The sequence below is a fragment of the Conger conger genome, chromosome 2 (genome assembly GCF_963514075.1).
Source record: "Conger conger chromosome 2, fConCon1.1, whole genome shotgun sequence".
Taxonomy (NCBI): Eukaryota; Metazoa; Chordata; class Actinopteri; order Anguilliformes; family Congridae; genus Conger; species Conger conger.
The window spans coordinates 71,118,320-71,146,184 of record NC_083761.1 but is presented as its reverse complement, the minus strand read 5'-3'; the positions used below and the strand labels follow the sequence as shown (position 1 = coordinate 71,146,184).

The 27,865-nt window shown below is 49.8% G+C and overlaps 2 protein-coding genes across 5 annotated transcripts in view; one reads left to right on the top strand and one right to left on the bottom strand.

The window, feature by feature from the left end:
* Positions 1-20,978, top strand: part of LOC133119440 (myosin-10) — a 68,703-nt gene extending 47,725 nt beyond the window's left edge. For 2 of the 4 annotated variants that reach the window (XM_061230035.1, XM_061230034.1), the window contains 30 exons: positions 481-633; positions 1,436-1,609; positions 1,844-2,017; positions 2,822-2,936; positions 7,601-7,794; positions 8,029-8,150; positions 8,426-8,495; positions 8,659-8,819; positions 9,017-9,125; positions 9,217-9,348; positions 9,643-9,849; positions 9,989-10,126; positions 10,228-10,351; positions 10,455-10,626; positions 11,919-12,131; positions 12,458-12,602; positions 13,000-13,206; positions 13,567-13,671; positions 13,961-14,113; positions 14,450-14,698; positions 15,010-15,222; positions 15,508-15,720; positions 15,812-15,973; positions 16,228-16,356; positions 16,507-16,595; positions 16,695-16,818; positions 17,221-17,429; positions 18,012-18,120; positions 18,223-18,395; positions 19,132-20,978. In XM_061230035.1, the coding sequence (XP_061086019.1) occupies positions 481-633; positions 1,436-1,609; positions 1,844-2,017; positions 2,822-2,936; positions 7,601-7,794; positions 8,029-8,150; positions 8,426-8,495; positions 8,659-8,819; positions 9,017-9,125; positions 9,217-9,348; positions 9,643-9,849; positions 9,989-10,126; positions 10,228-10,351; positions 10,455-10,626; positions 11,919-12,131; positions 12,458-12,602; positions 13,000-13,206; positions 13,567-13,671; positions 13,961-14,113; positions 14,450-14,698; positions 15,010-15,222; positions 15,508-15,720; positions 15,812-15,973; positions 16,228-16,356; positions 16,507-16,595; positions 16,695-16,818; positions 17,221-17,429; positions 18,012-18,120; positions 18,223-18,395; positions 19,132-19,279 (4,686 nt within the window). In that variant the 3' untranslated portion in view covers positions 19,280-20,978. Of the gene's footprint in view, positions 1-480; positions 634-1,435; positions 1,610-1,843; positions 2,018-2,821; positions 2,937-4,279; positions 4,343-7,600; positions 7,795-8,028; positions 8,151-8,425; positions 8,496-8,658; positions 8,820-9,016; positions 9,126-9,216; positions 9,349-9,642; positions 9,850-9,988; positions 10,127-10,227; positions 10,352-10,454; positions 10,627-11,918; positions 12,132-12,457; positions 12,603-12,999; positions 13,207-13,566; positions 13,672-13,960; positions 14,114-14,449; positions 14,699-15,009; positions 15,223-15,507; positions 15,721-15,811; positions 15,974-16,227; positions 16,357-16,506; positions 16,596-16,694; positions 16,819-17,126; positions 17,430-18,011; positions 18,121-18,222; positions 18,396-19,131 lie in introns of those variants that run through there. The other 2 variants (XM_061230033.1, XM_061230036.1) reach the window with 2 other exon arrangements.
* The window catches only part of ubn2a (ubinuclein 2a), a 17,755-nt gene continuing 10,859 nt past the window's right edge, over positions 20,970-27,865 (bottom strand). Inside the window, 4 exon segments of the mRNA XM_061230037.1 lie at positions 20,970-22,862; positions 23,323-23,391; positions 25,572-25,767; positions 26,784-27,865. The exon segment at positions 26,784-27,865 is cut by the window's right edge and continues 181 nt beyond it. Of these exon segments, the coding sequence (XP_061086021.1) occupies positions 22,816-22,862; positions 23,323-23,391; positions 25,572-25,767; positions 26,784-27,865 (1,394 nt within the window). The 3' untranslated portion in view covers positions 20,970-22,815.

The window sequence follows — 27,865 nt, the reverse complement described above, 5'->3', positions numbered from 1 at the left end:
GGAGCAGCATGTATGTGCCAGTCTACCCACGAACCAACAAGATATTCCAGCAATTAGCGGTGTCGACAAATACAATTGGGACTCGCTGGAAATCTTTGTTAAAATTGGTTTTGAAAGGAAAGTATGTTTTTAATGATTGTCCTTTAAATTCCTTTCATGACATTTAAGACTTTCTCTCATTTTTCGTGTTTCATACCCTAGGCGCACTGCTAAGATGTGAATCTGCGGGGGGATTTATTCATTGAGATTAAGCTGTTTTAGCACAGGTCACATACTGAGTAATGACCTTTCTGTGATGTCACCGGTTGTGCTGCCTCAAACCGGTGTCCCCATAAGGATTATACATTTCGCAATTTCTCAAAGGTCATAGACATGGTTTGTGAAAAGGTGCATTGGTACTGTATGACTCATACATAACGGCCCCTCTGAGATAGTGTGAGGTCACTCCGTTGACACGGCCTCCTCTCTCCCCCCCCCCAGGCGGACTTCGCTATCGAGGCCCTGGCCAAGGCCACCTACGAGCGGCTGTTCCGCTGGCTCGTCCACCGCATCAACAAGGCCCTGGACAGGACCAAGCGGCAGGGCGCCTCCTTCATCGGCATCCTGGACATCGCCGGATTCGAGATCTTCCAGGTACCGGTCCCGCGGGCCTGTCCCCACAGAGACGTCACGGACACCAACACCCGGGAAGGCTTAGGGTCAGAAACCTGCCTTCCTTCTCAGGAAGTCGACGAAGCCAGAGATTTAAAGGCAGTTCAGTCTGTTTCTGTAAATCTGTGCGGTAATTCTTCCAGTAACGCTAGGGGAGTGGCTTCTTCAGCTCGTCTTACTGCACAATTCAGTTTTTCAGTTTCTGTGTCAAAAAGTGAATGAGCTAACATAACCTGTGCAAATTATAGTCAGTTCCCGGCGGTTTATTTTTGTAAATATGCTTTGTTTATTGGTTTTAGTAAATTGAGTTATATTGTAGTTTGTGAGCTGCGCTGTGTTTTGGCTCTGTTTTGAGAAGAGGTATTGTTCCAATGAAAACCTCCACGGTGAACCTCCAAACTTGGTGCCTGATTTGCGGCAGCTGTTTTTCCACCCACAGACCCCCAGGAGGCAGAAATGTAGAGAAACAGACGTTTCGACCCTTAAAGCCAAACAAAACAAGAAACAAATAAAAGTGGTGTGAATTCTTATAAAAGCGCATTCAAAACATCAGTCATTGTTATTACGCTATACATAGGCAACCAGGGTGAAATCACTCATCCGGATCAATTCTTGCCATTTTGGTTATACTACTAGTAAAAGTCCATAGTAAAGGCCTTCTCTGTAAATATGGTGCCAGACTGTTTTATATGAAGTAGGAGTGTGGCTGTCTTCTCCTTTCAGATGGATGGTCTTTTCATTACCCCGTCTCTGTCTCCCTCTCTCTTTCGCTCTCTCTCTGCAGCTGAACTCCTTTGAGCAGCTCTGCATCAACTACACCAACGAGAAGCTGCAGCAGCTCTTCAACCACACCATGTTCATCCTGGAGCAGGAGGAGTACCAGAGGGAGGGCATCGAGTGGAGCTTCATCGACTTCGGCCTGGACCTGCAGCCCTGCATCGACCTCATCGAGAGGCCGGTCAGTGTTCCCCCGGCCCTGTGGGTCTGGTCCTCAAACAGTCCCCTGTGTTACCCATGTAATGGGGTGATTTCTCTGTGTGATTTCTCTGCATGACTTCTCGCCATTATTTCTCGGTGTGATTTCTCACCATGATTTCTCAGCATGGTTTCTAGCTGTGATTTCTCACCATGATTTCTCAGCATGGTTTCTAGCCGTGATTTCTCACCCGTGATTTCTCGCACCACGCTGCAGGCGAACCCCCCTGGCGTCCTGGCCCTCCTGGATGAGGAGTGCTGGTTCCCCAAGGCCACGGATAAGACCTTCGTGGAGAAGCTGGTGCAGGAGCAGGGCACCCACCCCAAGTTCCAGAAGCCCCGGCAGCTGAAGGACAAGGCCGACTTCTGCATCATCCACTACGCCGGCAAGGTACGGTACCCACCGCGCAGACCGCAAGTCAGCCGCTGGCCGCCGGGTTCGGCCATTCATACTCAAACGCAAAGTCTGCCAAAGGGAACTAAAGCTGGAGAGCAGGCCCGGTTTCGCTCATTAATGGATGAAAAACGATAACACCTCGTCCGTTACTACAGATCGATGCGGCGGTAACCCATTCTCCGTGCCTATACGCGGTGGGGAGGCTAGTCTCACCCAGTGCTCTGTAATGGAGAAATCTCCCGCTTCCTACTGAATGCCCCTGTCGTTCACCACGGTCCCGAGTGAACATGTGTTTCACATTTATGTGAGATTTGCAGTAGAGCACAAGCAGTCACATAACTCGAGGCCATTCCGCTTCCACTCGTGTGTGTGTGTGTGTGTGTGTGTGTGTGCGTGTGTGTGGCCTCCCGTCCATAGAGACACAAAGCATGGCCTAACTGTGACCGTGTACCTGTACAAGCACATTACACCTCAGCTGCAGTCCTGCTTGCCCAGCTGGCTCAGGAGTTACAGCGGACACTTCCAGAACAGTCAGGGGGGGAAAAGAGGAGGCAGGAAGTGTTCAGAAATAACCAGAGGTTCAGAAAGTAAAAGTAAAAGGACAATATTTTGTGCCAACCACCTGGATTTGCCAATTAGCTCGGTTCTTCAGCCAGAAGGTAGAACTAATAAGTGAAATCAGCTGGCTGTGTTCATGGGTGGAAGAAGTACATGGCAGGACTTTTACTTTCTAATCCCTGGGCCTTTTCACCTCTGGAAATAACTAAGTGGATAAATAAAAAAAGACCCTCTATCCAGGTGGACTACAAGGCAGACGAGTGGCTGATGAAGAACATGGACCCCCTGAACGACAACGTGGCCACACTCCTTCACCAATCCACCGACAAGTTTGTGGGAGAGCTGTGGAAGGACGGTGAGCTCCGCCTCCCCTCGTCTCTAAGCCACGCCCATCAGCAGGCATCAGCCTTGAGGCCCGTCCACACCAAGAACTACAACTATAACCATAATTATGAATATGTTTGTTTTAAAAATCACCAAACCCAAGTGGACAAACTCAAGTCCACACCACAACTGTAACAACAACAGTGACAAACGATATCCTTGGGATTTATTTCTTCAGCTGCATGAAAAATAAAACACTGACAGCCACTGAAAATCCATCCGAATTTACAAGGGGGCCACATACAAAATGGCAGATGACATAGCCGAGAGACAGAACAGAGCATTATCGTTCATCAGTGTGGATGCTCGCATCATTGTCATTGTAGTTGTTGTTATAGTTCTTGGTACGGCCGGGCCTTACAGTCTCGCTGAGGAATGACTGGAGTGTAGACTGAGGCTTAATGAAGGAAATGAGGCGGTCGACCACACACCCATCTGCTTTTGTTTCTCTCTTCACTGCCCCCGGGCTGGGAGACGTGAGCCTGGATCCAGTCATCACTCGTCCTGACTCGAGTGTTCATTTCTATCCCTCTTCACAAACACTGTTGCTCAAGTTCATTTGATGCTTGTTGAACTTTGCTTGTGAGGGAGAAACTAACACTTGTCTTTATTTTGTTGTCAAAAGTTATATTTCAGGACAAATGTTGATTGAATCCAGGCCGCCAAATGTTTTCTTCATTTGAAGTGATTTTAATGAAACCTGGCCTAAAAACTTTAGTTTTATACTATGATTTGGCCACTTCTCTTTTCCCTACAGTGTACATTTTAAACCACACATTGCATCTCCGTGAACCACCTCATTGTGCTGCCATTTTGAAGGTCACAGTAGTATTCATTCCAGAAGGATGACACATGCTATCATGAGCTGCAGTCTGTGCTCCGTTTTAAGTAGCTGTTAAAACAGCAATGAAAGTGATTACAGGTCACTGGCACATTCCATTTTCTACACCATTAATGAAATAAACATGGGACAGATTTTTGAAGGGTTTCTTCACTCTACAAGACTAAATGACTGGTAATGTGCATGAGGACTCTTCCTTGAGATAACATTTTGGTAATGTGTGAATTGTTATCCTCTCTAGCTACGTGTGAAATACTAACCAGATTGTGTGTGTGTGTGTGTGTGTGTTTGTGGGGGTGTGCATGGGGGTGTCTGCGTGTGTCTATGTATATATGCATATATGTGTGCGTGTGTGCGCACATGTATGTGTGTGTGTGTACGTGTGTGTGTGTGTGTGTGTGTGTGTGTGTTTGCATGTGTGTGTTTTTGTTTTTCCTCCCCCCCTCCCCCTTCTCTCTGTTTCTCTGCTGTAGAGATTCAGATTATACAAAGAGCCTCTTTCTATGACAATGTTTCTAGTCTCCATGACCCTCCAGGTGAATGTATACGATGCTGTAGGTCTCTGCTTACAAGCGCATTGTGTACTTTCAGAAGCACCCATCGCCTCTCGGCTTGCATGATGTTAATGCATTGGTACTAACCTAGTGAAACGGGTAACGATACCTTTCAGCAATGCTGTTCAAACCCGCCATTCTTCCTTTCCCCTTTATCAAGCTCATCCCGATTGGTTCACTCAGTCTGATTTTAAGCATTTCTATAGAAGGCATTTCAGCCATGTCTTATTCTGATTGACTCTGAATAACCGCCTCATTCATTCAACTGAGTCGACCAAATTGTAATGTGCAGTTTTGCTGTGCAATTAGGCATCAGGACCCTGAATACACTGTTTATAGGGTGCTGGTACTGTCATTGTCCTGCATATTGGATGAAGGCATTATTTAGTCCATCTTCCATCAAGGCTAACTGGGGAATGACTGTCACGTGTCACAGTGGTTATAGTTTTTTATCGTTGTGGATGCTTGAGTTAGCGCACTTTACCCCGCTTATTGTAATTTCATACTACATTTTATCAGGAATGGAAACGTTTATGTTGGGGGAGGGTCTGACAGAAGTGCCTTGGAGCCTTATGGTCGACAGAGCAATAAATCACTCTTCTGGCATGCACATGACCCTCTCACTTAACTCCAGGCAAACCCAATGAAGTTGTTCCTCTCACAAGCCATCAACCAGCCATGTTAAGCCATGTTTTGGCTGAGGTTTTGGAGCATCAGGGCCAAGATGTCAAGAAGGGTGTTTTCACCGTTCTGTGACGACTCTGAAGGCTGTCAGGGGCTCATGGTGGGTTTTGGGAAAGTGGAGGAGCAGAGCTTTCACAGAGGAAAATGTCCTTTTTTATTATTGCTGTTTAGAGAGGATGCAGTATAGAATCTGAACTGTGTGGTCTTAGACCTTTCAGAGGAAATGCTGGGGAAGATATTGCACCATTCTCCAGGTTTTAGGTCTTTTTGGTACTGTGTTCACTTAATGTGGATCACAGTAAACAGAACAGCAATGGGCTTTTGCTACCCTGTATGATTTGATTGTTCTGATCAGTTACTAATTGGTTACCTCGCCACAGCTCGTTCAGGATAAATTGGTTTGGTGCAAGATGGGTTTTTTGACATACATTTTTGCATCTCGGTCACTAGATTTTACTGTACAGTGACACCACACAGTCAGACAGTCATCAGTAAAGTTTTTTTTGTTGTTTTGCTTGTCTTTGTTGACCATGAAGATTTGTAATTCTCCAAAATCTTGTGTGGATGAACCTTTGTTGGGGCGATAGACCATGTTACTTACCACTTACAGTGCAGGGTACAGCTCCATTAGGCAACACAGTAACGTGCAGCTCCTGTTGTTTTCATTGCTGAATGACTTCACAATCGATCTTGATAAGGTGTCAGTGTGTGGTTAGGAAGATGGTTTATGGTGTGATGCAGTAAGTCAAGCCAGCAACCTGTTGTAGTCGTGGCTACAACAGGTTCCAGTCATGTACCTTAGGCAGTAGGCTACAGGCTGCCCTTAGTTATTGATAATCACAGAAAAGCTCCATAACTAGTAGCCTTGAGAAATCGTCAGGAAGGATCCCTTTTTGTGTTCTGCTCTTTAAATATTACAACTTTTGTAGAACTGTTAATTTCATATTTTTATTTGGACTTTTTCATTGAAGCTCTGCAAAATGAAATAAAACCTCACAGAGTAAGACATCCAGTTTCCACAAAGAGCTGAAAAACAAATCAAAAGTAGATATCCAGTGGATTGGCTGGCCAAGTGAAAGATTGCTGAAAGGAAAGATGTATAAATACACTGCTGAAGGCCTGCTTCAGAGAGCCATTAGTATCCAGTCCTGTCCCTCACTGACAAAACGGAAAACCAAAGCCAACTATTTGACAACATTTTGCAAAAACACAAAAAGAAGTCTGGATCTCTATAATGTCCTTTAAGTTGTCCCTTTTTATTTTGGGTTTTTCCAAACTGGTGATTGGACTTTCTGTTTTCATTTTTGAGTCTGAGTTAGCAGTGAAGGAAAATGTGCAAATTTGGCAGGGCTTCTGAAATGAACACAGCTCTATTGTTTTTGTTGTGTTTTTTTTTCCCCCCTAAATTCTTTGTGAGGCCCAGACTCCTCCACAGTGCGGAGAACACATAAGACCCAGCCACCACCAGCATTCCACCACTGTGGCACTTCCCCTGCTGCACTTCTGCTGACACATGCTGTAAATCTCACTGGCTCTGATTCTTTAAGCCTTCTGATAAATCTGGTACATTTCAGATGGTTTACTTTTTTCGATTTGTTTTTATTTTAAACAAAAGTATTTATTCATTTTTTTACCCCCAAGAAAATACATAATGTCATGTGATCCAACCTATTTAGTAGGTCCAAATATTTATTCAATTGACAGTTTTCTGAACTGAATTTAAACTGCTTTGTTTGATTGAAATGGAAATGCTGTTGGAAGGGAAGGCCACTGTCAAGACTGTACTGTTCTCCTGCCATGTAATGGCTGTGTACCAGGGGAGGTTAAAGTCAGTGGAGCCCACAGTAATGTTTGTCATTTCCCCGATCGCTAGTTTGCCGTCCCTTACGCCAGTCAGGTTTAAATGCTGGTTCTCACCATTCCTCTTGGAAATGCCAGGGTGGATCCAAGGTACATTAACGATGGAATCCATATTACAATCCTGAAAGGACATTATATAGATCTGCTTCAGCAAAATGTGCCCAATTTGGATTGTGAGCATTATCAAGATGAGGGATGAGTTGGTCTCATATGACCAACTGACCGCATTTTCCAAGATGCTGTGAGGTCAAGCATTTTTACTTCAGGGCATCTGGTGGGGAAATAAACCCAACCCTGACCCAAACCAGTGCTTGTGCCTGTCAATGTAGTTGAGTCTGGGTTGATTGTTTTACATGTTTTTGTTTTACATTTTATTTTGTGCTGTTTGGTTAGTCTTGTTTTGGCTTTGTGTTCCTTTCTTCCTAAAATTTCCATATTTATTTTCTGTTGCTTTTTCTTCGTGCCTATTTAGTTTTAGGCCGCTGATCCTGCCCCCTGCCCTGGCCATACCCCCCCCCCCAAGCTGTGCGGGCTGTCAGTCATGTATTGTAGGGCTCTCGTGTAGATGCGGTCATCCATCTTGTCCATAACTCCAGCCGCTGCTCCTCGCTGCTCTGTGTGCCTCATCCCCCAGTCCCCGGTCGGGCCCTCTTTCCTAAACGCCTCTCTCCTCTCCCCTTCCCCTTTCGCCGGCAGTGGACCGCATTGTAGGGCTGGACCAGGTGGCCGGGATGAACGAGACCGCTTTTGGGTCGACCTACAAGACCAAGAAGGGCATGTTCCGCACCGTGGGACAGCTGTACAAAGAGTCCCTTACCAAGCTGATGGCCACCCTGAGGAACACCAACCCAAACTTTGTCCGCTGCATCATCCCCAACCACGAGAAAAGGGTGCGTGCCACTGAAAAACTACCTCGGGAAGTGAAAAACATGCTATTTTTAACCCCTCCGTCAGATATTATTGAACAAAACAGAGAGGTTGTGCAGTTTTGGGGCATGAAGAAAGCTAGCAGAAGACATAGCTGACATTTTTTTGTGAAAACTGAAATAAAGCAGCAGGAATGGCTAAGGGTGCAAGCCTAATCACTCTTCTGACTGTCCCTCGTTCGCTGTTCCCTCTCTCAGGCGGGTAAACTGGACCCCCACCTTGTTCTGGACCAGCTGAGGTGTAACGGAGTTCTGGAGGGGATCCGCATCTGCAGACAGGGCTTCCCCAACCGTATCGTCTTCCAGGAGTTCAGACAGAGGTATCCAGCTCTCGCCTGCCGGAGGGCTGAAACACATTTACTGTCATCTTTCTCTCATTTATGAAGACACACTCAGACACCTTTGCTATGTACCACATTTGGTGTGATATGCTTGAGGTCATCATTTAGATTTGTCTTCCAGAAGGAACAGCCAGTCAGCCAATAAGGCTTTCTCTACTTTTTGTTTTTCACATTTGGCCCTGGGAAATGATGTACTGGCACACAAACAGGAGGCTTTCATGCAAACCTCTCTCTTCACTCGCTAATATTCACAGGTATGAGATCCTCACCCCCAATGCCATCCCCAAGGGCTTCATGGACGGCAAGCAGGCCTGTGAGAGAATGGTAATGCCTCATTAATCTGTTATATTACTACTGCCGTTTTTTGGCCGTTTGTCAGCGTTAGGCCAGTTATTACACTGCAGGGGATGAGAGCGCAGCAGCGTTCTCTGACCTTGTGCTCAACTCATCTCCTTGTCCCCGTCTCTCCTCCCGCACCGTCCCGAAGATCCGAGCCCTGGAGCTGGACCCCAACCTCTTCCGGATCGGTCAGAGCAAAATCTTTTTCCGGGCCGGAGTCCTCGCCCACCTGGAGGAGGAGCGGGACCTGAAGATCACTGACATCATCATCTACTTTCAGTCCGTCTGCCGAGGATACCTGGCTCGCAAGTAAGCTGCTCCGGCCCCTATCCTGTGCCCCCCGGTTTTTGTAGACACCCGAGGAGCTGTACACGGGACAGTCCTGTGGAAACAGCACCGACAACCCTGCCACACTGAGCAGCTCTGAAGATGGTAGAAAGCTGGCTGCTTGAGCCCTAGGTGTAGCTGTGACACAGGCCCGATCACGTGACCCCGTGTTTCCGCAGAGCCTTCGCTAAGAAGCAGCAGCAGCTCAGCGCCCTGAAGGTGCTGCAGAGGAACTGCGCCGCCTACCTGAAACTGCGCCACTGGCAGTGGTGGAGGCTCTTCACCAAGGTGGGGCTCAGACTGCTCCTGGATCCACCATTTCTGGTTTATCCTTCTCACGGTCACAAGTTCACAATCAGCCCTCCCCCCCCTCCCACAGGTGAAGCCGCTGCTCCAGGTGACCCGGCAGGAGGAGGAGATGCAGGCCAAGGATGAGGAGCTGATTAAGGTCAAGGAGAAACAGACCAAGGTGGAGGGAGAGCTGGTGGACATGGAGAGGAAACACCAGCAGGTGGGTGGAAGCTTTGTGTCCTGGGAGTCCTACCGCTTGACTGGGCTATGTGTGAGATACTGACAGATATGATGTCAGCAGGTAAGATACTGATACCCTAAACATGAAGATCACTGTTAATGATCTACTTTGCCATTGTCATTCTAGATATGCAGTAATTTTGAGTTGGAGGACTATATGCATCATGTGTACTGTTATTTGCACTGTGCTCAGGAGTGTGTGGGCTGCTCCTGTAAAGGGGTCATATCCGTGGGTATATTTGTATTATATTATTTAAATATAATTGGTCCTCAGCTCCTGGAGGAGAAGAGCATCCTGGCGGAGCAGCTGCAAGCGGAGACGGAGCTGTTTGCCGAGGCGGAGGAGATGCGCGCCCGCCTGGCCGCCAAGAAGCAGGAGCTGGAGGAGATCCTGCATGACCTGGAGTCCCGGGTGGAGGAGGAGGAGGAGAGGAACCAGAGCCTGCAGAACGAGAAGAAGAAAATGCAGTCGCACATCCAGGTGAGTCTGGCCACCGGTGGAAGCCATCTTTCACATCATCATGATCCCAATAAGAGGGGGCTACTGATTCTGCTGATCCCATACATGCATTCTGTCAGTCACAGTGTGTGTGTGCGCGTGTGTGTGACGCCGCCTAAAGGACCTGGAGGAGCAGCTGGACGAGGAGGAAGCCGCTCGGCAGAAGCTGCAGTTGGAGAAGGTGACGGCCGAGGCCAGGATCAAAAAGATGGAGGAGGACATCTTGCTTCTGGAGGACCAGAACTCCAAGTTCACAAAGGTGAGTGGAGTAAGCGGAGCTAGAGGGCGGAAGTTCCTGATGGTGAGTGGGGTGGTCGGGGCTCCAGGCCTAGCGCTGACACCCTTCATCTGTCCCTGCAGGAGAAGAAGCTGCTGGAGGACCGCGTGGGGGAGATCACCTCGCTGCTCACCGAGGAGGAGGAGAAAGCCAAGAACCTGGGCAAGCTGAAAAATAAGCAGGAGATGATGATGGTGGACCTGGAAGGTGAGGTCCTCTCGCTACCACCACTGAAAAAAACAACCTTCTGAAGCTGAGTGTGTCTTCCCAACTGGAGCTAACAGGCTAACGGTGTCCTTCTGCGCCCCAGAGCGTCTGAAGAAGGAGGAGAAGACGAGGCAGGAGCTGGAGAAGGCCAAGAGGAAGCTGGACGCGGAGACCACGGACCTGCAGGACCAGATCGCCGAGCTGCAGGCCCAGATCGAGGAGCTCAAGGTCCAGCTGGCCAAGAAGGAGGAGGAGCTGCAGGCCTCACTGGCACGGTGAGTCCGTCAGGCACATGATCTGTCTGTCGGCGTGACATCCCTCTCTCGCCCCAGCGCGAGTAGCAGGGCTCGAGCACGATGTTCGGAAGCCCACTCGAGCTCAGTCCCTCGCAGTGCCTTTAACATTCATGGTTACAAAACAGCCGCCTCTTCCAGCTGTTCAGCACAGTTTGTGCCAGCTTCACTCCCATATTTTGGATGGATGGTCTTTTCCCAAAGGAAAGGTTTGCTCTTCAAAGCCTTTCAATTCAGCCAATGCCTGCATTCGGGACTGGTTCAACAACTGGTTCACCTAATGTGATGGAAATATTCACAGATGTCCTGGTTGCTGTAAATAGGAGCACATTGAAATGCAGCTCACACATCGGTAAGACTGTAGCTGCAGCAGAGGAACTGAAATGAAAGTCAGTTCACACTGTTGGGGCTTGGACAATAATTTTTTTTATCATTTTTGAACGGGTCAACTAGAATATGGCAGTCTTTTGTCTTATAATTAGTGGTTAAATAATTAATAAATTCAGCCTGCCTTGGTATGGATTAATTGTGTAATTTCCTTTTTATATTTGGTAATAATTTGGCTCAGCTCAGCTTATTTGTATTAGTAATCTTGCCTTTACTCCTATACAAATGGTTGTTTTGTTGAGTGTGTGTGGAAACCTGGCTGTGTGTAATCTGCACTGATCACACACCACAGTGTGTGCAGCATTGGTTCTCTCAGTTGTCTCAGTAACACTGCTCCAGTCTGTGGGAAGAGGCCAGCAAGCAAGCAGCCGTCCCCCATGTTGCTGTGTTTGAAGCGTTTACAACACTGCCCCCTTGTGTCCAATGTATGTTCAGGCGGGCCTCACCTCCCTTATGCCACTGCTTTTTGCAGAAATATGCATTTTAGTCATTTTTGCATGGAGAGAATTGGGGCATATTTTATCAGAGAAATGTAACATCGTCTGGCAGAGTCTATCAACAACAAACGTCAACCAAACCTAGAATAAGGGGCCCCAGGCTGATACTTCTTTTGCCAGCAGCTCCACCTAAATTTCTTTATGTAACCTAGAAAACTTCCTATAATGTGCTGCAAAAAAAGGAGGAAAAAAATAATAATCTTTCACCTAATTGAGTCTTTTTGTTATATTTAGCAAAAAAGTTATAGAAGTAAACTAAAATACTTGTTAAGATTGACTTTATTTTTTATTTTTTGCAATGTGCCTCTCACAGTTTAATAAAACATTTATACGATGTGAGGCAAGGGTGCTGGTGCGCTGTGGTAATGGAAGGTGTTTGGGCGTGTCCAGGGGCGACGAGGAGGTGGCGCAGAAGAACAACGCTCTGAAGCAGGTGCGGGAGATGCAGGCGCAGCTGGCCGAGCTGCAGGAGGACCTGGAGTCGGAGAAGATGTCGCGAAACAAGGCCGAGAAGCTGAAGAGGGACCTGAGCGAGGAACTGGAGGCCCTGAAGACGGAGCTGGAGGACACGCTGGACACCACGGCCGCCCAACAGGAGCTCAGGTACGTACGCATACCTGCTCACTGCTCTGTCCTTGGGTCTGTAGGGGCTCAGGTACCTGCTCACTGCCCTGTCCTTGGGTCTGTAGGGGCTCAGGTACCTGCTCACTGCCCTGTCCTTGGGTCTGTAGGGGCTCAGGTACCTGCTCACTGCCCTGTCCTTGGGTCTGTAGGGGTTCAGGTACCTGCTCACTGCTCTGTCCTTGGGTCTGTATGTAGGGGTTCAGGTACCTGCTCACTGCCCTGTCCTTGGGTCTGTAGGGGCTCAGGTACCTGCTCACTGCCCTGTCCTTGTAGCTATGTAACCCCCGTTACCTCCCCACCCCCAGGACCAAGCGTGAGCAGGAGGTGGCGGAGCTGAAGAAGGCCATCGACGAGGAGACCAAGAACCATGAGTCGCAGATCCAGGAGATGCGGCTGAGACACTCCTCTGCCCTGGAGGAGCTGTCTGAGCAGCTGGAGCAGGCCAAGAGGGTGGGTCTCCCAGTCTGGCCTGGGGCAAACACTTCCACCTTTCACCTCTGAGCAGGCTATAGATTAAATAATGTAAGAAAAAAGACACTTCATGTAATGCTCCAAAAACCGAGTTGATGTTTCAGCCACCCTTGGTTTTGGTATGCCCAAAACGTCAACCCTGTTGTTAGATGAAAACTTTTAATTTTGGAGCATTACATCAAGTGTGTGAGTCTTTATCTTGCGTAGTTACTACACTTTTTGACTGCACCTTAAGCCATTGAGTTGGTGTGCGCCTGCCTCTTCAGACTTCTGTAGGTGTGGCAGCGGCCTGTAGCGGGCACACGTAGGTGGACAGTCATGTGAGTGACTCTCCACAGATAGAGAGGCTGACTCTCGGGTCCTTTCCTGTGCGCAGTTCAAGTCCAACCTGGAGAAGAACAAGCAGACCCTGGAGAGCGACAACAAGGAGCTGGCGGTGGAGGTGAAGGGGCTGCAGCAGGGCAAGGCCGAGTCCGAGCACAAGAGGAAGAAGCTGGAGGCGCAGCTACAGGAGGTCGTGGCTCGGGTGACCGAGGGAGAGCGGTCAAAGGGCGAGCTGGCGGACCGCACCCACAAACTGCAGGTGAGAATCGCCCACTGCATCACCACCCCCTCGCACCTACACGGTCTAAAAGGAGATGTAAGGTGTTGTCCATGTTCCTTAATATTTGTGCGGGTATCAGAGGGGCAGGTGTCGGAGACACTTGGCAGACATTTTGAAGTTTAATTTATGTTGTTAGTTACTGCAGAGCTGTCCCATGACTCGTACAGTGAGCTGCAGTGTGGAGCTCAGATGTGCCGCTTTAATGATGAGCGAACAGAGGGTTGTCGAGTGAACCGGAATGATCCTGTTTCCTCATGGGGCTCCCACGTGCACCCTGTGGGTTTGTCCCAGGGTTGGGGTGCTGACTCTGCTCTCTCTCTCTCTCCCTCTCCCTCTCAGGCGGAGTTGGACAATGTTTCAGCACTGCTGGAGGAGGCTGAAAAGAAGGGAATCAAACTGGCCAAGGACACCTCCAGCCTGGAGAGCCAGCTGCAGGACACCCAGGTGAGCCCAGCTGGAAGAGACACGGGGTGAGACCTGTGGGGGACCACAGTCCCCAGGCCCATTTACAAACTATACTCCTGTGTAGTTTCATGGTTTAGTGACATATGGAGGTATATGAGAGAGTGAATGTGTTTTCATGGTTTGGTGAGATATGGAAGTATATGAGAGTGAATGTGTTTCATGGGTTATTGAGATATGGAGGTATATGAGAGAGTGAATGTGTTTCATGGTTTGGCGAGATATGGAGGTGAGTGGAGGTGTGACTGCTCCTCTGGGACTGTGACTGTAGGAGCTACTGCAGGAGGAGACTCGTCAGAAGCTGAACCTGAGCAGCCGCATCCGGCAGCTTGAGGAGGAGAAGAGCAGCCTGCAGGACCAGCAGGAAGAAGAGGAGGAGGCACGGAAAAATCTGGAAAAGCAGCTGGCCAACCTGCAGGCCCAGGTGAACAACACACACACAAGTGCACATGCACACACACACACAAACAAACACACATACACAGATTACACACACTGACTTCAAATGTGTGTTTCTATATGTTAGTCCTCACAAGTATAGAAATGCAAACATACTCACTCCAAAGGTTTATTTCCATATGTTGGTCCTCACAACCATGTGCACAAACACACACTCACCCCTACGCACACACAAACGCTGACAACCATAAACACGCCCATGCGCACACACACACACAGACACACACACACCTGCACAGGATGTATTCTTGACTGTGGTTTCCTTTGGGTGGGAGCTGATCCTGAGTCTGTGTGTGTTTAGCTGTTTGAGACAAAGAAGAAGCTGGAGGATGACGTGGGGGTGATGGATGGGCTGGAGGAGGTGAAGAGGAAGCTGCAGAAAGACATGGAGTGCACCTCCCAGAGGCTGGAGGAGAAGGCCATGGCCTTCGACAAGATGGAGAAGACCAAGACCCGCCTGCAGCAGGAGCTGGACGACCTGATGGTGGACCTGGACCATCAGCGGCAGATCGTCTCCAACCTGGAGAAGAAGCAGAAGAAGTTTGACCAGGTGCTGCCCTGAGACAGGCATCAGAGTGAGGGTGGAGTGTGTAGCCTTATTAAAGTTATTAGCACATGGATTTTTAAGAGATACCTTTTAAGAGATACTGGGGTCTTTGTGACCAGATTCTCTCCAAATTACAGACTGATCTGTGCATGGTGTAACATGAATAAAGAAGGTAGAAGGGCTTGATGTGGGAAGCCTTAGATTCCTGTGGTTATATGTGCATAAGTTGTAATTAGCGGCTAAGCTACAGTTAGTCCGTGTGTTTATGAATGGATGTTGGAGTCGCTAGCCCCCGCCTTGTTGCTTTGTGGCAGATGCTGGCGGAGGAGAAGAACATCTCGTCTCGCTACGCGGAGGAACGGGACCGGGCGGAGGCAGAGGCCCGGGAGAAGGACACCAAGGCCCTGTCTATGACCCGCGCTCTGGAGGAGGCTCTGGAGGCCAAAGAGGAGTTTGAGAGGCTCAACAAACAGCTGCGTACCGAGATGGAGGACCTCATGAGCTCCAAGGACGACGTGGGGAAGAACGTGAGTGGTGGTCCTGCTGGGGCGTGGCTTTGCCAGTTCACAATGTGGGTTAGCCTATTAGCACATGAATACATGGAAAGGGGTATGTAGTCCTGTGGGGAATTGGCTAAAGTTAGCTTGGGTGGGGGTAGCTTCCTACTGTTACATTTTTTTTGACGTTTCAAGAGCTTGTAATGTGGCAGTTTGTTGATGACCTGTCACATGGGTGGGCACGGACTGAGAGCAGAGACAGGCCTCGGCAGAATGTGGTGAACACCTTCAGCAAGTTGCGTGTTACCTGCGCAGGTGCACGAGCTGGAGAAGTCAAAGCGCACCCTGGAGCAGCAGGTGGAGGAGATGCGCACCCAGCTGGAGGAGCTGGAGGACGAGCTGCAGGCCACGGAGGACGCCAAGCTGAGGCTGGAGGTCAACATGCAGGCCATGAAGGCCCAGTTCGACAGGGACCTCCAGGCCCGCGACGAGCAGAACGAGGAGAAGAAGAGGATGCTGGTCAAACAGGTAGAGCCGAGTCCCTCCGAAGCCCCGCTTCACGGCATTACGGGCTCCAGCCCTCCCCCACACTAACGGGGGCCCTCTCTCCCCCCCGTAGGTGAGGGAGATGGAGGTCGAGCTGGAGGACGAGCGGAAGCAGAGGGCCCTGGCCGTGGCCGCCAAGAAGAAGATGGAGATGGACCTGAAAGACCTGGAGGCTCAGATCGAGGCGTCCAACAAGGCCCGCGACGAGGCCATCAAACAGCTACGCAAGCTTCAGGTACAGTCTCCTTGGTGATCAGGTCGCTCAGTTAGTGTACAAGAATCTGCCTGTTTTTGCAAAGTCAGAATGTATCCCTGTGTGAGTGGGGCTGGTTTCAGTTTCACTGTGGTGTCTCTCTCAGAGTAGAGCAAGTTTCACTGCGGTCTCTCTCTCAGAGTAGATCAGGATTCACTGTGGTGTCTCAAAGTAGCGCAGGTTTCACTGCGGTCTCTCTAAGTAGAGCAGGTTTCAGTGTGGTGTCTCTCTCTCAGGCCCAGATGAAGGACTATCAGAGGGAGCTGGAGGAGGCTCGTGCTTCTCGCGACGAGATCTTCAGCCAGTCCAAGGAGAACGAGAAGAAGCTGAAGGGCCTGGAGGCCGAGATTCTCCAGCTGCAGGAGGTACGTCTCACCGCTCGCCCGTTAACCGCTCCGAATCTCTCTGTGCTTTGAGCAGCCCTGACCTGTGTGTGTGTCTGTCTGTGTGCGTGTGTGTGTGTGTGTGTGTCTGTCTGCGTGCGTGCGTGTGTGTGTCTGTATGACCTCCCCCAGGACCTGGCAGCTTCAGAGAGAGCCCGACGTCACGCAGAGCAGGAACGGGACGAGCTGGCTGACGAAATCTCCAACAGTGCCTCTGGGAAGTGAGTCACCCCTGCTGGCCTCAGCGCTGCCCCTGCCCAGCTGCACTGCGGCCTCACGTAGAGATTAAATGTGTTTGTCTGTCTGTCTGTCTGTCTCAGGTCAGCCCTGCTGGATGAGAAGAGGAGGCTGGAGGCACGGATCTCCCAGCTGGAGGAGGAGCTGGAGGAGGAGCAGAGCAACATGGAGCTGCTCAACGACCGCTTCCGCAAGACCACCATGCAGGTACACACACACACACACACCACCACCATGCAGGTACAGCCCCCTTATGCACACACACACACACACACACACACACAACCATGCAGGTACAGCCCCCTTACACACACACACACACAACCATGCAGGTACAGACCCCTTACATATATACACACACACACACACACACACACACACAACCATGCAGGTACAGCCCCCTTACACACACACACACAACCATGCAGGTACAGACCCCTGAACACAGTGACTCTCCTCCCTCCCTCTCAGGTTGACACTCTGAACACAGTGATTCTCCTCCCTCCCTCTCTCAGGTCGACACCCTGAACACAGACAGTGCCTCTCCTCCCTCTCTCTCAGGTCTACACCCTGAACACAGACAGTGACTCTCCTCCCTCCTTCTCTCAGGTCGACACCCTGAACACGGAGTTGGTGGGCGAGCGCAGCATGGCACAGAAGAGTGAGAACGCCCGGCAGCAGCTGGAGAGGCAGAACAAGGAGCTGAAGGCCAAGCTGCAGGAGCTGGAGGGCTCGGTCAAGTCCAAGTTCAAGGCCACCATCACCGCCCTGGAGGCCAAGATCCTGCAGCTGGAGGAGCAGCTGGAGCAGGAGGCCAAGTGAGTCAGCGCAGACCACCCAAAATACTGACTCTATAAGTGTCCACCAGAAGGCACTACTTTCATTGCAGCGCAAACCACTCAAAATACTTACTCTAGAAGTTGAGGAACATCACCATAGGGTACTAATATGAACAGTTCTCCTCTCTTGTCAACCGATCCTTAAGTCCAGTAAATCTTCGTTGATAATGTCACCAGCACGAAAGTAGCTTCACCTGGAACCCTGAAATTGTAACGGTGTTCCTTACCTTAGTAAGGGACCATGCACATACAGCTACACAAGGGATACTAAGTTTGTCTCTGTTTTTTAAGTAATCAAGAATTAAATAATAAGCTACAATATATTTGAGCTACGTACTACAGTATATGATGAAGGTAAGAAACGGAAAGTTTCTATTCTAAATTTAGCTAATGAAGCATAAAACCGGAAAATCCATACTGTCTGTAGTTCTGTAGAAAATGGTGTCCAGAAGAAAGGGCACACGTTGGTGTAGCAGTACTGGCCTAGGGTGGAAGGAGCGGTTGTTTCTCCACACGCTGCCCTGCTGAACCAGCTCGTTTTCTCCCCCTCTTGACTCGCAGGGAGAGAGCCGCTGCCAACAAGATAGTGCGCCGCACGGAGAAGAAGCTGAAGGAGGTGTTCATGCAGGTGGAGGACGAGCGTCGCCATGCCGACCAGTACAAGGAGCAGGTGAGGTAGACCAGATGTGCGGGCGTGGTTCTGATCTTCTGAAGGGAAATGGCTGACCAGCCGAGGCTCGTTGCTGGATCTGACGCTGTGAATGTCGGTCAGATGGAGAAGGCCAACTCCAGGATGAAGCAGCTGAAGAGGCAGCTGGAGGAGGCGGAGGAGGAGGCCACCCGCGCCAACGCCAACCGTCGCAAGCTGCAGAGAGAGCTGGAGGACGCCACCGAGGCCAGCGAGGGCCTGAGCCGGGAGGTCAACACCCTGAAGAACCGCCTCAGGTACCCACACACACACACACACACACACACACACACACCCTGAAGAACCGCCTCAGGTACCCACACACACACACACACACACACACACACACCCTGAAGACCCGCCTCAGGTACCCACACACACACACACACACACACACCCTGAAGAACCACCTCAGGTACACACACACACACACACCCTGAAGAACCGCCTCAGGTACCCACACACACACACACACACACACCCTGAAGAACCGCCTCAGGTACCCACACACACACACACACACACACACCCTGAAGAACCACCTCAGGTACCCACACACACCCACACACACACACACACACACACACACACACCCTGAAGAACCACCTCAGGTACCCACACACACACACACACACACACACCCTGAAGAACCACCTCAGGTACACACACACACACACACACACACCCTGAAGCACCGCCTCAGGTACCCACACACACACACACACACACACCCTGAAGAACCGCCTCAGGTACCCACACACACACACACACACCCTGAAGAACCACCTCAGGTACACACACACACACACACACACACACACACACACACACTATTACACATTAAGGCACACACATACATTGGCACAGATGGTAAACTCTTTTTGCATTCTACAACACTGAGCTCTGCTTAAAGTGGGTGGAAGACTGCTGTGAGTGTTAAAGACCCAGTATTTTAACACGTGACTCTCCCCCCCCTCCCCCCCCCCTCCCCAGGCGCGGAGGCCCTATCAGCTTCTCCTCCAGCCGCTCGGGCCGCCGGCAGCTGCAGATGGAGGGCGCCTCCGTGGAGCTGTCGGACGACGACGGCGGCGACAGCAAGGCCAGCGACGTCAACGAGACGCCCGCGCCGCAGCCCGAGTAGAGGCCCGAGTGAGCCAGCCAGCCAGCCAGCCAGCATGCTACAGCCCCTCCTCTCCCTGCCCCCGAAGCCAGCACAGCACATCTCTGCCTTACCAACGGCCGCACACACACTCCTCTATACCGCGTCTTAATATAGCTCTCGCCTTGTGACAATGTACTCCGCTTACGATAAAGAACACACAGGTACGAGCGCATTTATACATGCCCGCCGCGTGTATGTACGTGCATGTTTATATGCGTTGTGTACGCACATGCACCCAAACGGAGAATAAAAGGAGCGATTGACTTTTTTTCCCCCCCCCCACCTCCTCTCACAGATACGCCATGTAAAGCCATCTCGTAGATAAGTAGGCCTGATACCCTCCCTGTGCTCTGGATGAACGGTAGTCCCCCTTCCGGCGGGCTTCGCGCAGGTGCAGACGGGCCGTCACTGCTGCATGCCTCTCTGATGTACAGACCGTTTGGCTACCATTACCAACACCGCGGAAAGGTGTGACAAGAGTTGCGTTTTCACCACTTCTGAGATGGGACTGGAAAATTCAAACTGTGAAAAAGGCTAGAGTGTTTTCCGATCGCAGGAATAAACGACTGAATAAATTGTAGGATTCTTATGGAGGTATCCTTTTTTTTTTTTTTTTAAACACTAACACTTTTGTATTGTGTCCAGGAGAGACAGTTTAGCATGCTTTGGAATGGGGCGGGGGCTGGGGGGGGTGATGTAAGCGCTTGTATGGTCACATGGACAGGCCTGTGTGGATGATGCGTACGGAATGTGGCAGGCACAGGAAGCACTTGGGAGTACACGCCCCTCCTCCCCCCTCCCCCCTCGGAGAACGGCCGAGCTTTGCGCTGAAACGCGGTGCTTCGCAGCACTCGAACCCTGCCTAAAAAAATAAAAATAGAAATGCAGGTACGACCCCCCCCCCCTCCCCATTGTTCTATGTAACAACTGTAGTTGAAATATTTCTTTGACAGAAAGGAGTCTGAAACGATTTCACACTTGCCCTTTCAGAGTGAGGGGCTTGTTTGTCACGGTCTGTGACGAGCTAAGGACCTGGATCTGATCACGTTAGTCTATTAACCACTAATGTAGCCCCGCCCCCTCTCTCAGCCAGACACCCATACCTGGACCGCTTTTATTTTGGTCATAGACATGGCAGAATCTGCGTATCTATCACTACTGTTCTCACCCATTTTAACTGCATTAAAGGTCATCTACAAAACAAAATGCATTTATTCTGTTAGTTATACATTTCTTTGAGAAGTGCCTTAGACACTACATAAAGCATTAGTGGAAGTAAAAATGTTTACATATATGTATTTATTGGACATATACATATATGCATTACTATGTGCAAACACAAAACAAAAAAAATGAAACAGGTAAACATCTTTTTTTTTTTTGTATTTTGCTGTGCTTCTTATACCTGATGTACCTCTTCAGTTGTAGTGATCAGATAGTATGTGGATATGAATCAGTGTTATTACCTGTATGAAATGTTGAGCCTTCTGTTCTTTTGGACAGGATGTTTTGTGATTTCATTTGGTTAAAAGCTTTAACATTCATGAGGTAGTTATATTATTGGACTGGCTGTTGACAACCAGGCATTCAACTACAAATATCTCCTATTATTTCTTGTATACCTGTATTTCTAGACAATGATTTTTGTAAAAGAAAATAAACATATTCATTATAGAAATTATTCGTGATTTATTTTTAACTCCATTTCCTTGCTTCCCATAGCAGGTTTTGTGCCGAGAAGCTGATTACAAGTTCCACCTGAAACTTTTCCCTCCTTTTTGTAGAATGAAATTTGAAAAGGATTGGGTTCTGCTCAAATCATAGTCAACCGGCCACACAACATAAGACTACTGCCGCAGTAGACAAGTCAAATATCCTCTGTCCTTTACAATATTTAAAAAGCAGGACCTCTTAAGTACAAATTACAGCATTTATACAGCCATGAAAACAAACGCAGATGGGTACAAAACGACTCCCAATTGAAAACAAACAGCTTTTTTTTTTATTCATCACACAAAAATAATCTACTAAAGACATAATTAACCGAGACAATATGCCCCCCCCTCCCCCCACAGTGTGACCCCCAAAACATTACCAAAATTGGTTTACAAAGACCTCCAGAGCACACGCAGACATACACAAACACACAGATACAATTTAAGTATATGCTTTGAAAAGAAACAGAAATAAAACAGTGACTGACTTGGCTGCCATTCTAACCTAGGGACATTATCTTTGGTTCCACAGTTCTGTCAGTCAGTCAGGGGTGGGAATGAGATAGCAGTGTATCTGAAATGACATGACGTGGGAGGAGGAGGAGCACGGGGAACAGGGACACAATCGAGAGATGAGTGAAGGGGAACTGAAGTGGTAAGCGGCTTGTTTTTTTTTTGTTTTTTTTATTATAAATGTAGGAACGGAGCGACAGACACATGATCTTACTCCTACAAACATCCAGCAGACGGTTGGATAATGGCAACATAAATCCCCAAGCAACAATTTGTAGTTCGGCTTTTAAGCGTTTACCATCCTGCATAGTTCTTTTAACTTACAAACTAAGGCTTTTTTTTGTGTTATGAGTGTGTGTTCTTGAGTTTTATCGAACAGCAACAAAATTCAAAATAAAAGTTCAAGTAGGCTACAATCGTCTTCCCTCCCTCTCTCTCTCTCTCTCTCCCCCGTATCCTTTCTCTGCCTCTCCACAAACGGGAGATTCACTCAACTTCAAGTTTCTCCAAAATAAGTCCAGTGTGAAAACAGCACCAGAAGGGGACACAGAGCAAGACAGAGAGGGGCATATGCTCACGCGCTATACACAGACTGACCTGGTAAGAATACAGTATATATATTTACACACACACACACACACACACACACGCACACACACACGCTCAAATTCGTTTACTCTCACACTTTCAAATCATAAGTGGAAAGCGTTATCCCTGTGTGTAAATTAATTACAAGTCACTTTTCAGTAAAAATAGCTACTTGTGTTAACAGTCTGCAGTGGGGAAGGGGGGAGTGGGACTCTAACAGTACGACTCCCTGAACCCGGAGCCTGCATGTGGTAGGACTGTACCATCTCAAAGACCGAGAGAGGGAGTCTCCTAAGGACTAGGATCCGGGATTCATAGTTAAAACGGCTTCAGAAAAATAATCAAGAATTCATAAGTAAGATTACTTAAATACAAATTAAATTACGTAGCGTAATCTCTCCCGCCGCCCCTCTCTTTTCCACAGTGATAAAGGTCTGTCATGTAAACATGTTGACGAAAAATCAAAAATGAAACAAAAAGATCACCATTCATCCTTTCAGCCCAATTACGATATAATTAATAATTATAGCAAGAATAATTAATTCATCAGAGCAGCCCGTGAGACAGCTAGGGAGGAGGAAATCCTGACATTTCCGCAGTTTTACCGACCGGAGCCACGCGTCACGGCGATAGCCCGACACCGCCGTCGCTTCCTAGCAGACGGGGACGGCGGATACCCATCTTCTGGCCTCCTATTGGTCAGTGCGACTTCCTCTTCATGTCTCCTCCCTGGCTTTGGCTCGCGTCTGTGCGGGAGGCAGAGGGTGTGATGAGCACAGGAGGGCAGCAGGACCGTGTAAACAAACAGGTCTGGACACGCAAAAAAAAAAAACAGGGACTGTGAAAGACAGACATGCTGCTACACTACCTGGAGAGGGAGGGACACGGACATGCGACCTCTACCCACAGTGAAGCGAGCAAGACGGGACAGAGGACGGGAGAGCAGGGGGGCGAAGAGCGTCACCTGACTGACAGCACACAGACCGACAGACGGATGGATGGACAGACAGCAGGCAGGCGAGGGCAGAGGGGAGGGGATGGAAGAGAGTCACCTGACTGACTCCACACAGAGCGACAGACAGGCAGGCGGGCAGCAGGCAGGCGGGCGAGGGAAGGCGGGAGGGTAGCAGGGTAGAGGGGTAGGGGGGTAGGGGGGTAGAGGGGTAGAGGGGTAGGGGGGTAGGGGGGTAGGGGGGCAGAGTTTACCTGAGAAGGCAAGCTGCAAGTGAGGAGGCAGTGCAGCCTGCGACCCTGACTGGAGACTCTTTAACAGATCTGAGGAGAGACACCCACAGAGAGCAGGGAGCACAGGGCGTGAGAGAGAGACCCGCACGCTTCCACACGCACATCACAGGCCACAGCCGCACACGGCGGGGGGGCCACAATCCGGCGGGGGAAGGGGAAGGACGGGCGGGGGGAGGGGGAGGGAAACTGGGCAGATGAACAGATCAGAGAACGAGAGCTTGAGAAGGTTTGAGAGACCTGTACGCAGAGCGGAAGCAGAGGGAGAAAGAGCGCACACTACCAACACGTCAATGACAACGGCATGGTACACAAACCACACACTGCACAATACTGATGGACACACTCAGACACACACATACACCAACACAGAGGCGGAACAAGCAACGTCTCCCCATCACACCTACCATCTCCAGAGTCCCGAATCATACAGCTAGTGTCATCTGGTTTATGCTCACTTTAAAGTGTAAGATTCTTGTTTTTGGTTGTTTTATTGACGTCTGTCATTGCAGCGGAACTACACACTGCAACTATCCCACATAGCCTTTCAAATATAAACTGTCACCTGTGTTGTGACAAATCAACCGACAAGGACAACCATCAGAAACCATTACCATTAACTTGCTATACATCCATACGCAAAACCAGTCATACTAAACTTGCACACACGGTTGACTTCTAATTCAGGGAAATTCACTCAGTTCTCTAGTATGGGGTTCGCATATGCACCCTACCAGCAACAACATGCAGACTTGTCTAGATCTGCCCCTACATGGTAGACTAGTGCTCGGTATGGTTTGAAGATAGCTAGCTATGCACTATGAAAGTAACCGGCTAAGCACTGATATAATGTGCTTAGGTTACGTTTGGATGAGTCAGTGAGTTCTTCTTTACAAATCCTCCACTGACCAGAACAATATCTCATTGTAATTCTAGTAGGGACACATGGCTTCACATGTGTTTGTAATTGCTCAGGTGTTTAATTGACTCCTTAATGCACGTATAAGAGAGCTTTCAGCACCTAGTCAAGATGCAAACCACTGGTTAGTCGCAAAGACAGGATGGCCAGGTCACAGTATAATTCTGAAGTGTATAGACGCATCCTATCTGCTCAAGTTCAAGTGAATGCCTCAGAACTCAATGGCCAGCGGTTTATTCCACAGAAAGAAAAAGATCTCAAATATACTAAAGTTCAAACTAAAGCAACAAAGGAGATTTTCAAAGCTAGCTAGTCAATTATTGAGTGGTCAAGCCAATCACCCGATCAGAACTGAGCATGCCTTTCATATGCTGAAGAGAACTTAAGGGGACTAGCCCCTGAAACAAGCATAGCAAGCATAGGCCTGGCATACCATCACCAGAGACGACACCCAGCATCTGGTGATGTCCATGAATTGCAGATTTCAAGCAGCGATTGCATGCAAAGGATATGCAACAAAATACTAAACAGGACTACTTTCATTTGCATAACATTGCTGTGTCCCAGACATTATGGTGCCCTGAAATGGGGGAACTATGTAGAAACGCTGCTGTAATTGCTACGTGGTGAAACCAAAATGTATTAAAAAATGCCCTTTATTAAAATCTGACAATGTGTATTTTAACCAGATGTGATTTTTTGTTATTTTTATATTTTATTCTTATATTATATTTTTATTTTTATATTACAAATCTCAAATTGTGGAGGCAAATAAATAAATGATGGGTCTTCGTCCCAAACATTATGGAGGACGCTGTATATGTAATCAAACATTTCTTCACCAAACTCAAGTAGCAATTTGCTACAACCTGCAACCCGATGTCTTCTTTGTATCGAGTGCCGTGCTGAATACGTACACCACATCACTGCCTGTGCTTGCCATTTTGAGCGGGAGTGTCAGTCCCAAACACCAGACTAGTCGGAAGGCTGAAAATGTCTGATGCAGAGATACTCAAAAGGTAATTAAATACATTTGTTATTGACTAAAAAGGGCCAATGATAAAAAGGTATCAAAAAAAGGAAATGTATATGTATGTAAATGTTTATGTAACAATGACCTTTAACTCGGTAGGATACACACATCTATATCTTTACCCTTTAACAGAATCCTCTCCTAAGTGTCACCTTTCTATCCCCAGAGCAGGTGCAGTGTGGGGCCGGGTCCCATGATAACTGAAATAGCTACGCCCGTGTGGGAGGGCGCCAGCAGGGGGCGCTGTGCGCCGACACTCACTCTGCGCCAGGCTGTATCCTGAGTTGTTGCCGGCGGCCCCCAGGCCACTGCCCCCGGGCACCCCGGGGGGGGAGAAGTTGAGCAGGGGGGGGAACTGGAAGGGTAGAGAGACGGGAACCAGCCCTCCCAGCATCCCGAATCCCAGCGGGAGAGACGGGGGCGCGGGGCCCAGGAGGTTACCGCCCGGAGAGGACACCTGGGGAGGGGCACAGGGGGACAGGGTTACACCCCAGGGAGGGCCATGAGCCTGGCGCCGCGCCTCTCTGACGCAGCTAAAGGAGCCGTGTTAACATTTCTTTGTTCCTTTTTGGGAAACCGCACGCTGATAGTGTCTAGGCCTACAGTATGCAAATATATTAAAATATCAATTCTATATTTAAAAAAGATAATGTCTGCTTAAGTCTACAGTGGAAAAATACTGGTGAAACCATTTTGCCAATAGAGGTATTAACACACCACACCCAAATACCATAATGCACTGTCCCACTCTGACAAATGACATTGTTTTGAACAATAAATAAACATCAAAAATGTAACAAGGCGTAAGTACTTGCACAAAACAATAGCTAAGCTATTGTCCTAGCCAGCATGTTCGGCCTGTGTGTCACATGCTCAATTTTAGCAGTGCGCTAGCTTTCAGTCAACAGGCAGGGGGGAGGCAATTTGTTTCTGCATTCCTGTGACCGGTGACACGGGAACCATGTGACGTGGAGCAAACTGAATTTAAACGGGAGCATTTCTGCTAAAATACAGTGTAAATAACTCTGTAAACATGGTGCACTGTGACTTGCTGCAAGGAGTCGCACGTCTGGTCCCTTTTCATCCAGCAGACATTAAAGAGGAGAAATGCCCCACACAGACTGAACTCATCAAAACACTGCTCTATTCACACAGAAACTGATTCGGTGCTCTCAGTATGCGTAACCCCTCAACTGCGAGGTAAACACCATTCATTCACAGATTCCCGGCACATTAATGTAAAATGAGCTGGGAGTGGTGAAAGAAGGGACAATAAGGACTCCTTACCGGGACAACTTCACAGGGACTAGCTTGAAATGCACGAGTAGCACGAGAAGCTCACCGATTAACACGCTGTTTAATGGAACTGGGGGAAAGGCTGACGTTTCAACGTCTACGACGGGAGTGGCGTCAGGTTATGGAGAGCGGTCTCTACCCCGAAACACCCACCAACCGCCCCCGTGAGCAGCTCACCTGAGACAGGGCTGAGGAGTGGACAGAGGCCACAGGCGCCCGGCTGACCACTGGCTTAGCCCCCTGGCCGGCTCCGCCCGACGGCCTCTGCCGCTGCCCGTGACTGGCCGAGCCGGAGGAGGGGGAGGGGCTGGAGACGGGCCGGCCGGAGATGGAGGACGTGCTCGTGGGGCTGGGGCTGCCGTGGGCGGAGCCTTTGTGCCCCCCCGCGAGGCTGTAGGTGCTCTGCCCCGCCTTGGCCAGCCCCCCGGGGACAGAGAAGGGCGGGCGGAAGCCGGGGTTTTTGGGAGAGTACTGGTGCGCGTTCTGGATGGCCTGAGGCCGGGAGTGAGGGGGCAGGGAGGCGGAGGGAGACGGGCAGGGGGAGGGGGAAGAGGAAGGAGGCGGGGTGGGGGCCGTGGGGCGGGGCGTGAGCTTGATGATGGTGGGGATGTTGCTGTGAGAGGACTTGGTGAGGGTGGCCTGCATCGGGGTGATGAAGTTTGACTGGTGATGCTGATGGGGTTTGGGGCCCGGGGAGGGACAGTGGGGCAGGCGGGGCGTCTGGGGGCTTTTGGGATTGAGCTGAGGAGGGTGGGAGTTCATTCGGGACTGAGGAGACATGCCCACACTGTTGCTGTTGCTGCAGTTAGCGCTACCCGCCTTACCGCTGCCTTTCAGCTGTCCTGAGGGAGGGGTGGCCCCCCCGGCCTTCACCCCCGGGGGGCACAATGACTTCTGCTGGGGGGGCAGCAGGGGGGAGGCGGTGGGGGGGGGCCGGGGCTTCGGGGGAGAGGGGGAGCCGGGCAGGCCGAGTTTGCTTATCGCCGAAACGCCGGGCCTGTGCGCGGAGGCCAGGGCCAGCCTCTGAGCCTGCGCCAGGGGCCCCCCGGCCTTCATCGCCCCCAGGCCCTCGCTCCGGGCCGAGGAAGAGGAGGAGGAGGACGAGGTAGAGGCGGTGCTGACGGACATGGCGAGGGGCTCCTTCCTGCCCAGGAGGGAGTGCGCGAGCGGGGAGGCGTAGTGGGCGGTGGCGGGGGGTCCGTGGGGCCGCGGGGGGGAGGGCGGGCTGTCGTTCTGCACCAGCCCTTTGGCCACGCTGC